The 16,301-nt window shown below is 30.7% G+C and overlaps 1 protein-coding gene across 1 annotated transcript; it reads right to left on the reverse strand.

Annotated features, from left to right (window-relative positions):
* Nucleotides 1–1,349: 1,349 nt before the first annotated feature.
* Nucleotides 1,350–1,843, reverse strand: LOC128997673 (leupaxin-like). The gene has a single exon (XM_054423319.1). It carries the CDS (start codon nt 1,778–1,780, stop codon nt 1,385–1,387), a length of 396 nt encoding a protein of 131 aa, XP_054279294.1. The 5' UTR covers nt 1,781–1,843; the 3' UTR covers nt 1,350–1,384.
* Between the last annotated feature and the right edge of the window lie 14,458 nt (nt 1,844–16,301).

The following is a 16,301-nucleotide window of genomic DNA, read 5'->3' on the forward strand; positions in this document are numbered from 1 at the left end:
ACTTTTAGCATAACTATCAAAATCATAAAAAACCTGATTAGATAAACATATTTTTACATCACTTTTATGCATAATTAATAAATCTTTTTATTTCATTGAGGTAAATTGTCACCAAAGCTAACAACAGGTATTGAGAGTCTTTTAATCCAGACGCCTATGTTGTATTTAGGGGTGCTGAACTCACTTGCGTTGCCTACCAAGAAAATATATTTATACAAATTCACGAATGTTGGCATGCTAATAAAGAACTCCAAAAATATTTATTATGTTCATAAAGTTTGAAATTATTTAAAAAACCTTTGACCTCTCAATTCTTGTAAATCGAAAAAAGAGTTACCTTTCCGAATTTGAAATTGTGTTCACACTTTCAATAGTTTTACTTAAACACATTCTAATTCACATTTAAACCAATAAATCAACTACAAATTGACACTACTAGTTGTTCTGCCCATGCTTCGCCACGGCGAGAGAACGCAGAGAAGATATAACGATTCTTTACCGCCTCGTCCAAAGCAAAGTGCTAGATAATTGAGCACTTATTTTTTATGTAATTAAATTTTATCAATGTAAAAGACACGAGGGAAAAACACTACGGATGCGATTTTTCCCAGTTGGGACACATAAGGGTCTGTCCAAACTCTATGGTTCTTGTGTCACTTTATTATATTCACAAAATTTGTCTGCAACATTGGTGTTTTTGATCAAACTTGGCAAATTTATTTATTTTGTACTAAGCTATCAATATTTTACTAAAAAACACACTTTATTAGTTTCCTGGTAGCAGCAAACCTAGTTACTCGTTAAACCTAATGCTATTAAAATATATTTAATTGAAAATCAATTCAGATAAATGGAAATTCACTTAGTCGACAGGTTTGCTGCGGCGGGGGTATTTTATTATAATACTGAACCAATAAGTAATCAATTAAAACAGAATTTAAAGGTTTGAACATTATCTACATTATAAGAAAAACTAAATGTCACTTCTCTTGATGCAAGTATTATAAATCTGTGGTAGAATCACTCTATGGAATCTATGGTATGGTTAACTCAAGAAAAAGTAAACTAAACCTAAATGTTTCACAATGTATCTCAATATTTACATGTAATTGAATACATCCCTTTAACTAACGTTCCTGCCATTAGGAAAGGGTAATAAAAGTGATATTTTTCGGACAACTTTCACATCAAGACCATTCATTCAAGTATGCAGTTGATAGGTGTACGGCTTACAGTTTTCAGTTCAAATCCATCCTAGCATATACACATATTTATGTTAACATTTGGCTTAATAAACAAATTACCAACTTTTGTATCCCAATACTGATAAATTATTGAACTACCGATACCTTTGAGTGTGCTTTATTCAATCACACCATTCTATTTAACCCCGACCACAACCCATACAATATGGTTTCCCATCCCTCTCAGTAAACTCTTTGAGGCCAATGATCTCCTCGCAGTTTGTACACTTGAAGCACTCTTGATGCCAAGTTTCATTAAGTGCTGTCAGGATGGAGCCTGTGATCCGTTCACCACAAGATCGACAGTTCTTGACAAACAGCCTGACGTAATCTGCCTCACAGAAAGGTTTGCCATCCCTCACACGGAATGCCGTCTCCCTTATCGGCTGTTCGCAGTGAGCGCATGTGAAGTGTTCAGGGTGCCAAGTCTGTCCCAGGGCTGCCAACACAACCTCTGTGATTGGTTTGTTACAGTTGGCACAACTGGGCTTTATCTGGGACGCTCTGTAAATCTTGGACGAGTTTGAGACACTCATGGTATTGCGTTGGTATAATGTAGGTACAAGATCTTGGAAAAAGGTACGGAAAATTTACTTGTACTTGGCATGTCTAACATAATTTGTGTTGCTGTGGATACTAGTGTTTATGATGAATGAAAGATAACAAATTCAAATGAAATTGCATTTGAAAAATTCAGAAGCCAATTTTTCACTATTGCCCATGTAGCAAGACACATGGAAGATAGTGAAACATAATCTTTTTATTTATATTTTCCATTTTAGTCCTTCCCTTTTTTTGCGTAATGCAAAAACAATCATACCCGATATTGCTATAGGTTTGGTTGTGCCTACCAAAAATTTATAGATTAATTGTTGATCCAAAATATTATACATGTAGTATGATTATTAACCTCCAAATTGTGGGAGTTTGCTTCAAATATATTCAGAGGACAGAACTTTGCGCAAAGTCATAAATTTTAAAATTTCTTCAATAATTCCCTTAGTCCTGTAAACTTTTTCAACTTTTAAAAGTCAGCTTTGCAAACTACTTCAAGATGAGGAATTCAGATATTTTTCTTAACTACTAATTTTAAAGAAGTTATTTTGTAAGCACGCATAATTATGTCTGCATACAAAATACCAGTCAATATAACTATGTTGACTGGTAATTTATATCTTTTAAGCCTTTAAACTTTCTTTCCATGACATTTGAGATTACTGAAATCTTAACATATTATCTAACTAAAAATAACGAAAATAACGAACATCATTTACGTGGTGATTTCTTGGGTCATTATGAAGAGAAAATCAAGAATACATTGTTTTCCAAAATCGCTTCGTCAACCAGATATCCGCCATTTTGTATTTATTAAATAAACTTGTTTTTCTTTCGAATGTTTTTAACCGATTTTTATGAAACATTGTATGGTAGAAGACACCAGTGTTATATAAAAGTTTCATTTTGATTTTACAAAAAATTCCAAAATGGCTGCCGTTTTAATTTTTTAAATTAAATAACAAAAAATGGCTGGTTTTATGAAACAATTAAAAGTACATTTTAATTTAGCATTATTTGTAATTCCCTATCAAATATAACCGATTTTAAAAATATCGAATAAGAAATAGCTTAAATGTTACGATTTGTAGTTGTAAAATATACATGTAAAATATACCCTGTATAGCTAGCTAGCTATATTGACAGTTATAAGCTTCCTTGTATCATAAAAAAGTTTTTTTAATATCAACAAAGATATAACGTGTTTAATTCTAACCTCTATTATTGGACTTATTGCACTGACATTGTTATTGTAACCATAGACTATGATTTAATGAACAAGGTAGATATTTATACATCGAAGAAAGATATTATGTACACATATTTTACTGTGGTAAAAAGGTTACGACCTAAGAAATACTTTGAATAAGACTGTATTGTTTGGGTTTTTCATTTGAATCTTGAAATGTAAATTTAAATAATCATGATTTTCTTTAACACAATTCATTACAATATATTCTTCTTAATCCTTAAATTACATTCTTGTACTACTTTTTGAAGTTTCATATTATATAATTGATTTGCAAACAAAACATTGGAGTAATTTTAACATTTAAATCTTTTAGGAAAGGTCAAACATTAAATTAAAAGTTCCAGAAATATTTCAGGAATGCTTTATGGGTCGTTTCTCTTGTCAGATGAAAAGGATTCCTTATCTTGTCCTCTAGCCTTTAATCTTTTATAATGTTTAATCATCAAGTTTAAAATTTTTTCGATAAATACTTCAAACAATAATAATTATGGCGTTGGTTTTTAAGTTCATTTATTTTAAAATTGGGATATCTCAAAACAATATGAAACCAATTTAAACATTGCTTCATGTAAAAGTCAACATTATAGTTATAAACGACAACAAATGGTAAATTGACGTTTAATCAGATTCGAGGTTTAACAATATCAAAAAAAGTATTAGAATGAAAGTAATCCCTAGAAAGGTGATCAAATTTAGCGTCAACATTTGGAGGGAAATTACTATTGGAAAATCACAACGATTGTACCATTTCTAATCTGTTTTTTTTTTTTAATTAAGTAAGCACGTTATGTTTAATTTTTTTGTATTTTCCTATGTTAGTACGATGCAACTGTTCATTTAATTATTTCATTGTATAAGCATGTTTAGCGTGTTATAACCATACATAATAATTCTACTATATTAAATAAATATATAACAAAATTCGGACTGATTGTAAAGACATTGGGGAACACAAAAAAGTAAAAATACAAGTTCAAAACTACTACTCTGGTTCAAGATATACTCCACAATGATTATAAAGAGTTAATGCAGAAATATAAAGACATCTTTCTTAAAACATGTTAAAGGTTACTATACAGTTGCTCTAGTGATTGAAACAACCAGCACATATATATCCAGCTTTTAACTAGCGAGTTTAGAAAGCTATAACACCAACAAGAGAAAAAACAGTAGGAGTAAAGAGAAAAAAGTCTTTCATGATATACACACGATCTTAACATCCAAAGATTCATAAAATTTTACAAAGGGTGCATAGATATACAGGGTGATTTGTACTCAGTGTGACAACATTTTTTGGTGTAAGTACAAAGTAAATGAAGTGTGATGATGCATATCAAATGTTCCAAGTCTAAAAATTAGCTTCCCAAAAAATTATTTTATGTTTTTCAAAAATAACCATGTTTTTAAACTTAATACAGCGATTTCTCAATTACCTGTATATGGATTTGAGTAGATAATGTCATTTTTGTGTTCTACATTAAATTTTGAACAAGAATAATATAAAATGACGGAGGATCAGTTGTAAAAACTCCATTGTAAATAGATCCAAAGATAAAAATTAAGATAATTGATAAACATTTTAAAAACAATGGTATATTTCATTTTTCACACCCTGTATACAAGAAAGTGTCGGAATATATTAAAAACTGCGCCATTTTATAAGCTTTCCAACGATATGCTACACTATTGAGGTTTATGTCTGCTTATATACGCTTTAATGGTTTGAAGACTACAAAGCATGGTGTCTTTAACATTTAAAACATAGAAAGTCGGCATGTATTAAGCAAAAGTTGTATTTTTGATTCAGCTTGAACAGTAAAAACAGTAAAAAAGTTCCCTGTTTTCTGGTATTCAAACCACTAAAACAAACAAAAAAATATCTAAACCTCAACAGTGTAGCATATGGTTGGAAAGTTTATAAAATGGCGCAGTTTTTATCATATTCCGACACTTTCTTGTATACAGGGTGTGAAAAATGCAACAGACCATTGTTTTTAAAATTTTTCTCAAATATCTTAATTTTTATCTTTGAATCTATTTACAATGGAGTTTTTACAACTGATCCTCCGTCATTTCCCATTATTCTTGTTCAAAATTTAATGTAGAACACGAAAATGACATTATCTACTCAAATCTATATACAGGTAATTGAGAAATCGCTGTATTAAGTTTAAAAGCATGGTTATTTTTGAAAAACATCAAATAATTTTTTGGGACGCTAATTTTTAGACTTGGAACATTAGATATGCATCATCACACTTCATTTACTTTGTACTTACATCAAAAAAATTGTGTCACACTGAGTACAAATCACCCTGTATTGTATACTCAAGATACAAGCCACAACCCCTGTGTACTATGTAACGTCAGACTAACACAACCCCTTGTAATTATTATGAGAGGGTAGATGTTAGCCGAGGAATGTATGGTTGACCATAACAGTAGATATTATAAATTTAACAGTTAGTGTTCGAGGAAATATCCGTAATATCACCTACATGTAACAACATATTAGCTAGATATAGTAAGCTAATTTTTAGATAATTGTTAAATAACAATTCTTTTAGCAGCAAACAAGTTGTATAAATTTAACTGTATAGGTAAGAATAGTCAAAAGGACACTAAATAAACTATATTTATTAAAAGTACCGCTTTGTGACTAAATATGGTTTATATTTAAAGAAAAAAAAATTGGATTTGTTTGAAAAAAATACTTTTACCGATTCCAAGGGCACTTTAGTAAATAAGTAAGTTTAAAGGTTTACAGAAATCACTTACCCCAGTGATTTTTTGCTAAACCATTATGTAAGAATGATTCATAATGTTTATTTTTACATTATTTCAACAGTTTTCATTTGTAAAAATATTAACTGATAGACTGAATATACAAATAAATAAACCTAGGACCTATATATTTAGTAATAGGCACTATTGTGGAAATAGATCTACAAAGTGCATCATTGAAATTACGCACACCATAGACTTATGGTTTTTTTTTAGCATAATAGTCCATATTTCTTACATTTCTGTAATTAAAATATCGTACGTTTAAATTTAACGACTATAAAACAATGAACAAAAAATAAATCCTTAAACGAAAAAGTATCAATTTGTGACAAACCTGAGGAATATATTAATTATTTTAATGTTCGATTGTTAACGTTTATAGTTGGTTTTTACCAACGTTTAAAACTTAGGGTTCGAAAAATAACACATTAGGATTCTAGCATTGACTATACGATTCTATCGAGAACTTGTATCTCAAGATATTTATGGAAATTTTACAAACATATTTTCTAAATCTAATGTCATTACGCTCGGGATTCAATCCACTTTACACAGTGCTAATGTTACCATATTATTATTGTGGTTGAACAAGTTAACAAAACCACAGTGGACGCGTGGAAGTGTCTGGGAGCTCACAAACAGCTGACCTGGGCAAACTGAGCTATTCTCTTTGTTGTAATGTTTAAGCAGCTTTGCATAAGCCGACGTAAATGCTTAATCAACAATGTTCTCTCCTATGACTTCGGTCAATGTTAAGAAAATAATGTACGATTCATACGTTAATTCCTTTTGGCGATGGTAATTTCTACTCAATACCTTGAAGCCCAACCCCATATGGCTTTTAAAGTAATTATCATTTAGTATCTATGTTAGACTAACACCTCACATGGTCACCACGTCTTCAAATCCTTCGCTTTTAGGGCAAGATGCTTACCATGTACCCTTTGTGCTATAGATTAACTAACCAACGACTTATTTTTAACATGGCAAATTATTAGTTATTGTGTAATATATGTCTTAAGGCTATATGTCTCATTCGTATGACTTATATTTGCAAGAGGTGGTGTTTATTTTGAATGTAACTTTCTTCAAATGAAATCTATTACAATGGGTCATTTATGCTCGGTACCCATCGTACACAACTTGTTTCTATAAAGCGCGTTCTAAAGGTAAGATACCTGTGGTTTCTAAAGTTGGTTTAAGGGCTATAAAGACTTCACAGTGTCAGAAGTCCAGACATAACAGTTATCGTTACAGTTACTGTTGGTGTTAACGATGCCTAGTTTGGTGGTTAGTTTTACAAACCAGGTTGGATGTAAGATAATATCTTTTTCACAGCGTAATTTAAAAGTTGTGCCGTTTAATAGTAACTGTAATGATTGATAAGTATTGTTTTAACTTAAATATGTCTGTATATGTGTAACGTGATGCTTCCGGATCATATTTCATTGCCTATGGCCTTTTACGTATATTCTCTTTCTCCTGTCAGCATTATGCTTATAATACTTTACCGAATAATATAGCTTATTTCAATTCAATCTGTGTCTGAAAAATCGGCCTCAATACTCGACGAAATTGAATTGATGTGTCCAGAAATGAAAGTAATCAATTGCCGTTGGTCGAGTTTCAAATATATTTTCCCATGTGTGTTATAGTATTATCAAAAAACCCTTACTTAAATTCATCAATCGTACTCCATATTTTATCGTATTTTATGTTACGTTATGAAACGAAAATTCAATTCAATTTTAGATATTTTTTTAAACTGTAAAAACTATTTATAAAATTTACTTTGAGATTTTATTTCAACATTTTTAAACGTTTAATATTTTATGAAAGAAGACAGATTTTCAATGGCTAGAAAAAACTACTTAAATATGTTATTTTGTTTAATCTGGAAACACGTTTGCAATTGAAAACCTTGATTATAATTAATGATCCTTATTAATTGTTCTCTAACCATAAAAATTCGACAAAATAAGTAAGTTCATTGCAAGTATAAATACTCTCGAGGAGTAAATAACAGTGTCTTAAACATTTTTTTTAAGTTATTTATCTTTTGAAACTTTAATATAAGCGTGTAAAAGAGAAAAGAACATAGTTTTGAATTCAAGTAAGACTGTCTAAAGTTTTAGAATAGGAAGTAATATATGGTTAGCCCGGGTACTATCTAGCAGGATACTCTTATTTTACTTTGCCCCTTTTTACTAAATCCATTATGAAAGTTAGTATTTATGTATCTCTGGAGTGTAAAACTGTTTGGTTACTCTTCTATGTTATACCGACTTTGTTGTCTATAGTCCAGTTTAACGTGAAAAAAACGTCTGTAAAAGTGTTTGAATTTTTCTCAAAAATCACAAATTCAAACTTCCGTTGCAGAATAAAGGCTTATACAGATGTTTCATCTCAATGTGTCTGTACTATTACTATCGGAAATTTAATGAGGATTCTGAAAATGACACTACGTTCTGAATAAAACAATTTCTAGTGCACTTATGGCCATTTTATGTAAGCGAATACAAATATTTGTTTTAGGTACATGAAATGCTTCAGTTTTTCAATACAAAAATTTATTCAAAGTTCGTAGCATAAATAGCTTCATAGTTTCAAAATTTAAGAAATGTCGCACTACTTTTAAACCTAGTGCTGTACCGCACAAAAAACCAAAATTTGATGTTTAAGTGGTATGATATAAGCTACACGCTTCACACATAAAACACAGACTCGCAATATGCGTAAATATAACGTAATTATGCGTGTGATCATCTGTAGACAAGTAATTATGTCATACACGTGTAGGTAATGAGGCTAACTGCTGGGAAAGGTCATTTATGTTTGGTGCAGCCGGGTTTATGGGTTGAGCATGAAACATTTTGTAAATGCTCTAGATTTATAAATCCCAACGAAGCTTTCCTCATTTTTATGCGACTAACGTATCAAACTTTTCATAAAAAAAATCGTAAGACTAAACAGGTCCTGTTACAGCATTGCACTTTTGACAATTTTCGTTCACCCTAAGTTAAATTGATCCATCGGGGTGACAGCGGAAGGTATATTTTATAGGCAACACATTTTAGCTTTTTATAACACACTTTTATCACACGAATCAAATTCTTTGGTAATTGGTGGGATTCTAACCAGTTAGTTTCCAACCAGAAGAGTCACATTCCGTTAACTCCACATAATTTAGTATTTTCCTGCATTTCATAGTCACTATTTAAATTTCGGATAACGCTCTTAAATTTTATTTAAAGACTTTTTTACTTTGGTAATTTTCTGGAAAAAATGAGATTCAAACTTGGAGTTATTAACCAGGTTCATAAAAATATGGGGAGATCAATAAAGATCATTTTCTAAATTAAATTTTACTTCTGAAGCTCAATTGATAAAAGCTCAACTAAATAAAAGCATACGTAAATGGGGTTGCTTCAGTGTATATTTATTCAAAAGATTTTTTTGAGTTTACGGACAATTGTTACTAAGGTAGTCATTGCCAATTAAATTGCTAATTAATCTCGTGGAAAAAGATTATCTCTTCAGGTCCAAAGGATTCTGTTTATTCAAATGGTTTGAGTAATCCTTTAGTCAGCACACATTATATGGACCCAGCTGTGCGCATTAAATGAAGACCTGTGAAAACTGTGATTCTTTCGATGTTTTATTCATGTTTATTGGAGTTCTTACAAATAAAGTACAACGTTATTTTAAAGTTCAACTCATATTAAAACTGTCCAATCTGTAATTTACTCATATATTTAAACAAATGTATTTCTTCTAGTTATAATACTAGTTGGGTAAACGAAAAAGTAATTTTTAAGTAGGTTTTAAAACAAAATTGTTACTACGTTTGTTAGTAAGTAAAATAAAATGATATGCGAGTATTTTTAGATTACGAATTTGTTCTGATACACACAAACACCGATGGTTGAATCACATCTTCCTAATTGGGACCAAGGTGCTAGTTTATAGTGAAGGGGGCTGGAAAAAGTGCATAAATTTAAGGGAATAAAACGTTTAAGTGTAACTATTATTATTATACGAACAAATACAAACCTTTGCCAAAATTATAACCTTACTCTTTTGGAGTTCATTTTTATTTTATTTGCATTTACAATGATAGAAAAGTGATTCAAGGTTCAAGTAAAGTTCGGTTCCTTTCCGTGACTTTAACAACTACTGTACGAGTCAAGTTGGATGCCGTCCAAAAAGTAAATGCGAGTTTAAGTTTGTGGTCCTACAAACTCAAACCCAACTTTATTTGGAACAACTTTGCGCACAGGCTGTGGTTCGTAGCAATCGACCGAAATTTAAAATGACCACCATGTCGTACTGGGTTGAGATAGATACCTCTAGTTTTCGCTAATATTCTTCTTTAATAAAGACCTTTAAAATGAGGTGTCACTCGATGGGGCTTTAAGTTTAAAATTTTGGAGCTACCTCCAAAATAGCCCATTTTGGGGTCCCGGGAAAAATTGGGATACCGTCCAAAAAGTGTAGTTTTATTTTTTATGAAGGTATGTGGAGTTTAGTTTTCCTGGTGCCACCCATTAACAAGTTAACTAGGGGTATCCACACATTTGCCCAACCCTGTATATAGATGGATTACGGAAACTGTAGGTACAACAAGTGCGCATATATAGAAAAGATTATCTTTTAGCTTTAGGCAATAGTTTAAGAGATGATCAGAAATGATAATCACATAATATCACTCACCTCGATTGTTGCTACCTCCTTACCTCATGTTTAAAGCTACCTATTTAATCAGTCATTTCGATAGTATTTAATATAACATATACAAATATTACAATCGCTTTTATGTTCAAGAACTACAATATAAAACACCAGCATCCTATAAAACATAAACAGTTGAGATTGGTTTTGGTGAAGGTCCCATTTATAAATAAAACGTTTGAATGATGTCAATACAATCAAAAAATAAATTTGGCTGTATTCAAATATTTGAAGCTTTTTACTTACGCGTAAATAGATAGAAGCAGTTGTTGGTGGATAATAAACTAACGAAGACCTCTGGGATCTAAACTTAGGAGCCAGCGGGCTCTAAAATAATAGCTACGAGCGGTACTCACAGGATTATAAATCGTGCTTGAAATAAAGAAAACACATTATTATTTACGAATCCAAAACATTTTATACACATAGTTACTTTAACTGAAGATAAATTAAAATGACTATGACCACACTGCACTACGTTTTGGAAGTTTTTATAGTGACTGACCTTATACAGTTACGTAACAAACAGTTCTCACCAGTTATCACAGAACACAGAATACAGAACGTAGGTACTTGATAAAAGAAAAGTATCAATTTAATTCAATGTTCAATGTAGCTACTGAACAACAACCATAAGCTACCCAAGCACTAACGAATGAAATCCTCTTACATGCCAGATACTTGGGATAAAACCTCTTACAGGTTTGCACCAAAACACACCATCGGTTCTGGTTTCAATGAATACATTTGCAGTCAATATGCATATGTATTTATTCAATATAAATCAGTTACTATGTTTGTAGCATTCCACCGAAGATATATCCAACTATTATTTTATTTCTTTCCATCATTTGTTTGAGGTCTGTTAAAAATAAAAAAAAATCTTATATCTTCCACACTATGAAAACAGATACCTTCAGATATAAAACGACATAAAGTAATTTCGTAACATCTATTCACTTTAAAATGTGTTGACTACGGCATTTCAGAAGCTTACACATTAGACTGACTCACAAAGACAATTTGCATGTAACCTTAATTGATGTCAATTTAATTTCCCTTTACTACACACATGTGAGTTTGGTTTAATTGATTATGATTTACGGAGAAACTCAACAAAGCGCAATCAACTTAGAAATCTTTGAAAAGCTGAATTTGTTACATTCAACAGGAAGTAACCTGGTAAACTTGAATCTAAGTAATCATTTAAGCTCATCGCAATTATAAAGTTCGTAATTGGTATTCACAACTAAAAGGGTGTGAATGAAAACCTCACATGAAACAAGAGCCTTTAGCGTAAATTGTGTCTTAAGAGCAAATAAAAAAAAAGTTTACTGATGGAGCACGAAATGTGTACTTAATTTATACGTATATTAAATACATAGTATAAATCCTGTAGCGGTGGGCTGAACGTAAAATTAGCCCCACCAACAGTTTATATTTCATTTTTGCCTGTTATTGTTGTGCAATATTTCGTATAAGAATACTTGCACAAATAAAGCACTAAATCAAGGATTTGATTTTATAATTTGTACTCATGATGGTGAACTTCACGCACGTTGTTATAATTACAAGCCATCATTGAAGTGGTAACTGTAACTGAACACTTTATGACAGAGGTTTTGTGCTGTCACAATAATTGCTGCTGCTGGCTAGTGGTTGTATTTTTCTAAAATGTTTATGGATCAATGCTTGTGGACGAAAACAAAAACAGTATACGAGCTCATGTTTTACGATCGAAGGGTTTTGCAAACCTACTTCTACCTTTTATTAATTTGCTAATAGAAACAAGCAGCTGTTATAGCTATTTACATTACAAGTGTAGTAACAGCGTTATTACATCACGCAGGTGAATGTTGTGCAACGAGCGGAAGCGAGTTGCATAATTCTCCTAAGTAAAGTAAACAAGCTCTTGCGTAGCGTATAACGTAAAAGATTTTACCTGACCCGAAAAAATACAGGAGGTTAAGAACATTTTTTTTCATTATCCATTTCACTCATCTTCTAACAGAAACGTTCATTTACAAACAAAAGCTAGGTTAGGAAAATTCTTCAAAGCATAACAATAAAACTCAAGCCCTCAGCTGATTTCTAGCGTTGGACGTCGTTTGCTCCATAGAGGTATATTTTTTAAGTTAAGCACTTAATGTTATTTAAATGGGTTTCATCACCTCACCGAGTAAGTTTTTTCAACTTTAACTTTTTACTCGTTAAGTAATGAAGTTGTATACATCACGCTTGGGATAGGGAAGTTTAACGTAATGGGTTAGGTAAAATAAGTTATCCAATCGCTTTGTTTATTACGATTGTTTTAGTGTACATTATACAATCGATATTTTGAACTAGTGACAATTAGGCAACAATTACCTACTGTCAATAAAACAATCGATACATAATTTTGATACGTGCAGTTGTTTACTATATCAGATTTTACTCCCTAGGAGCTAAAACCTATTTTTACTTCATAAGGAGTAAAATTGCCACTTTAGATCCACAACGCATACATTAAAAACTGCGTTTTTACTGTAGTATGACGAAAATTCTTTTGATACCATAGAACCAAACCAACAACTTATAATAAAAAAATTCCAATCTTTGATGATAACAGAAACTACGGCAAGAAAGGCTCTTTAATAATGACAGTGAACTGCTGCCGGGAGAGAGTTTGAGAAAATACTCTAAATTAACACACAAGCAAGCCATCTTTACGGTGACCTAGTTTATGAACGTTTAAGTTATTTATTGAATAATATTACGGTTATATTTCTTCTAGTTGTTTGACTTGTCGCTATAAAAGCATGTATAATATTAGTTAAATATTAAAAACATGTCACTTGAGGTAGGAAAGCATAACAAACGCAGCACGAGTGTGTAGTAGCCAAAAAGAGTACAAATTTGTCGCCATTGCTGATAAAAAATGCAAAATGGACCCAACAAGGAAATTGTTGGAGGACATTATAGGGTGTCCCACGAAGGGGTTTAAACGTTTGATTTTATATTACGTGCCCATTCATGCACCGAACCTTTTTAAACTTTACACAATTTACAAAGTAGGTTCTAAAAATATTCTGGAAAAATTTCAACTCCCTAACCTTAGTAGAAACAAAATGACGGCTTATTGACAAATTTACCAATGTGCTTTCTATAAAAACTACTTTCATGATTTATTATTATTTATTTATTTATTATTATTATTTTTTAGTTATTTGATTAATTTTTAGTTTTCCATTTGGCTATGTTCTAATTTTTTCTTGTTTTAAAGTCATATTGCCCTGGAAAGTAACAATAAAAATATTTTATAAAACCAAAAATACCTTTTTTAATGTTTAAATAAAGTAACTTTTTCAATATGCCGCCATTTTGTTTCTACTAAGGTTAGGGAGTTGAAATTTTTCCAGAATATTTTTAAAACCTACCTTGTAAACTGTGTAAAGTTTCAAAAAGTTCGGTGCATGAATGGGCGCGTAATATAAAATCAAACGTTTAAACCCCTTCGTGGGACACCCTATATATAAAAGACTTGTAGTTTCAATAGAGTCTAACGATCAAGTTTGTCTGGCTATTCAATAAAATACTCTCTGATGCTAGATAGTCTGGTATGTTCTGTGTTGAACCAATTCTATTATACAATAAATAGGGTACAAGACCTAACTATTTTTTCGACTTAATTTACTCTAGATAAGATGGATAAATTGGAGTTTTCGTTATTGTTGTTTTGGTTTTATAATAATCATATTATAAGAAATCGCGATTATTAAAGTTGATGATTGTTAGGATATCTGTTAGTGATAATGCAATAATAAATTTAATAGTTCAGAATTTCTTTAATACAAAATAAGTACTGTTTCCCTAGACTTAATGTTTTTAAAAATGAATAAAATTTAATAACTATTCTATATGGAAAAAAGATATTGTTTTCCATACCATTTGTGTTAACAAAAGGTGACATTACAGTGTAGGCCCTAATAGTCTAATAATGATTGTTTAATTGTTTTGAACCAATTCTATTATAAAATAAATAGGCTACAAGACTTAACTATTTTTTCGACTTAATTTACTCTAGATAAGATGGATAAATTGGAGTTTTGGTTATTGTTTTTTTTGGTTTTATAATAATCATATTATAAGAAATCGCGATTATTAAAGTTGATGATAATTAGGATATCTGTTAGTGATAATGCAATAATAAATTCAATAGTTCAGAATTTCTTTAATACAAAAATAAGTACTGTTTCCCTAGACTTAATGTTTTTAAAAATGAATAAAAGTTAATAACTATTTCATATGGAAAAAAGATATTGTTTTCCATATCATTTGTCTTAACAAAAGGTGACATTACAGTGTAGGCCCTAATAGTCTATTAATAATTTTTGTTTAATTGTTTTACACCCAACTAATAGTGAATAAGTCTTTTTATATGTAGCCACAACCACTTTTAAGCAGAAAACACGTTTAAGAACGCATGTCTCTAGCATGCGGTACTTTATTGTAAGTTGAACTGCCTCCGATATAAAGTTGATTGCTGAGAGTTACTCATTGGTCCCTTACACTAATGTAAAAGACGTGCAGCACCAGATGTGTTAATCTTATAAATCCAAGGAAATATGGATAGGTATTGTAGTTGGTCAAGAGGGGTAAAACTGTTACCCCGAAGTAGGAGAATGATTCTGGTATGTCATAATTAATATAAATCAAATAATTTGATACGCCTTTGTACAGATTCACATTTATAAAACCCTCGAATAATCTTGAATAACTCTTATAAATTGACAAACGTCTTACAATAAAAGCCAACCTAAAAAATAAACTAACAAAAGTATTGAGGATTATAAAATAGGAAATATGGTTAAGTGCACTACTAGCATAGAAAAGAAGAGACACTTTCATAGAATAGAATATTCAATAGCTTTTATTGAAAATACTTTAAAATATTGGTACAACGTGAGAGCTTTTGCAAACTCTCATATGTTTGGAATTTCCAAAGGTGCTTTTAGGTTGGCTTTTGTAGGAGACACAAAATTTAAATATATTATCACGTTTATCCATTATTTTGTAAGTTTGTAATTCAATGAATCTACATAATGAAACAAATTAAACTGTAGCATAATCTGCATTCACCCTAATATAAAAATATGTTTATGAAATATTACAGTATTTGTATTTTAAAGATAATTCAATATTTACGCTTGTGATGAATTGCACCCTCAAGTAATTAGGTTCATTTTAAATATTAGATGTTAGCAGATAAGTTAAGGCTCCCGTAATTGATAAAAACAACAGACCTGTGACGTCAAACTTGTGGTACCAGGACTAGGTCCTTAGTTTACGTGTAACACAATTTTAGTTTATCGTACTAAAACTTCAATATAGTGTATATTTAGTTTTTCATAAAATTCAGATAAATGTTTCATGTAGTGAAAACACAATATAATCTATTCTAAACTTAATGAAATAAAATATAGTTTTGACCACGTTTTTTCTAGTATTCGTGGTTCTGCCATAATCTAGCAAAAACAGCTGTTTTAAATACAGTAAATGCTTTGCTAATCTAAAGCCCCTTTCTTTCCGGGGTGATTAAAATCAGCAGTATTCAAAGACATCAGCTAAAAGGGTTTGATTTTTAAATAACATTGCTGATTTTGTCGATAAAACAGTCGAGATTAATACAATTAATGTAGCTTTGTAACTAATATTGTTTTATTTTTATCATTATTTCATATTGTATAATATAT

Source organism: Macrosteles quadrilineatus, unplaced genomic scaffold (assembly GCF_028750875.1).
Source record: "Macrosteles quadrilineatus isolate MER2022 unplaced genomic scaffold, UCM_ALF_1.0 Scaffold_6__1_contigs__length_79288215, whole genome shotgun sequence".
Taxonomy (NCBI): Eukaryota; Metazoa; Arthropoda; class Insecta; order Hemiptera; family Cicadellidae; genus Macrosteles; species Macrosteles quadrilineatus.

Bases quoted from the DNA above. Each gene is read 5' to 3' on its own strand.
- LOC128997673 (XM_054423319.1), bottom strand. From the start codon at position 1,780: ATGAGTGTCTCAAACTCGTCCAAGATTTACAGAGCGTCCCAGATAAAG.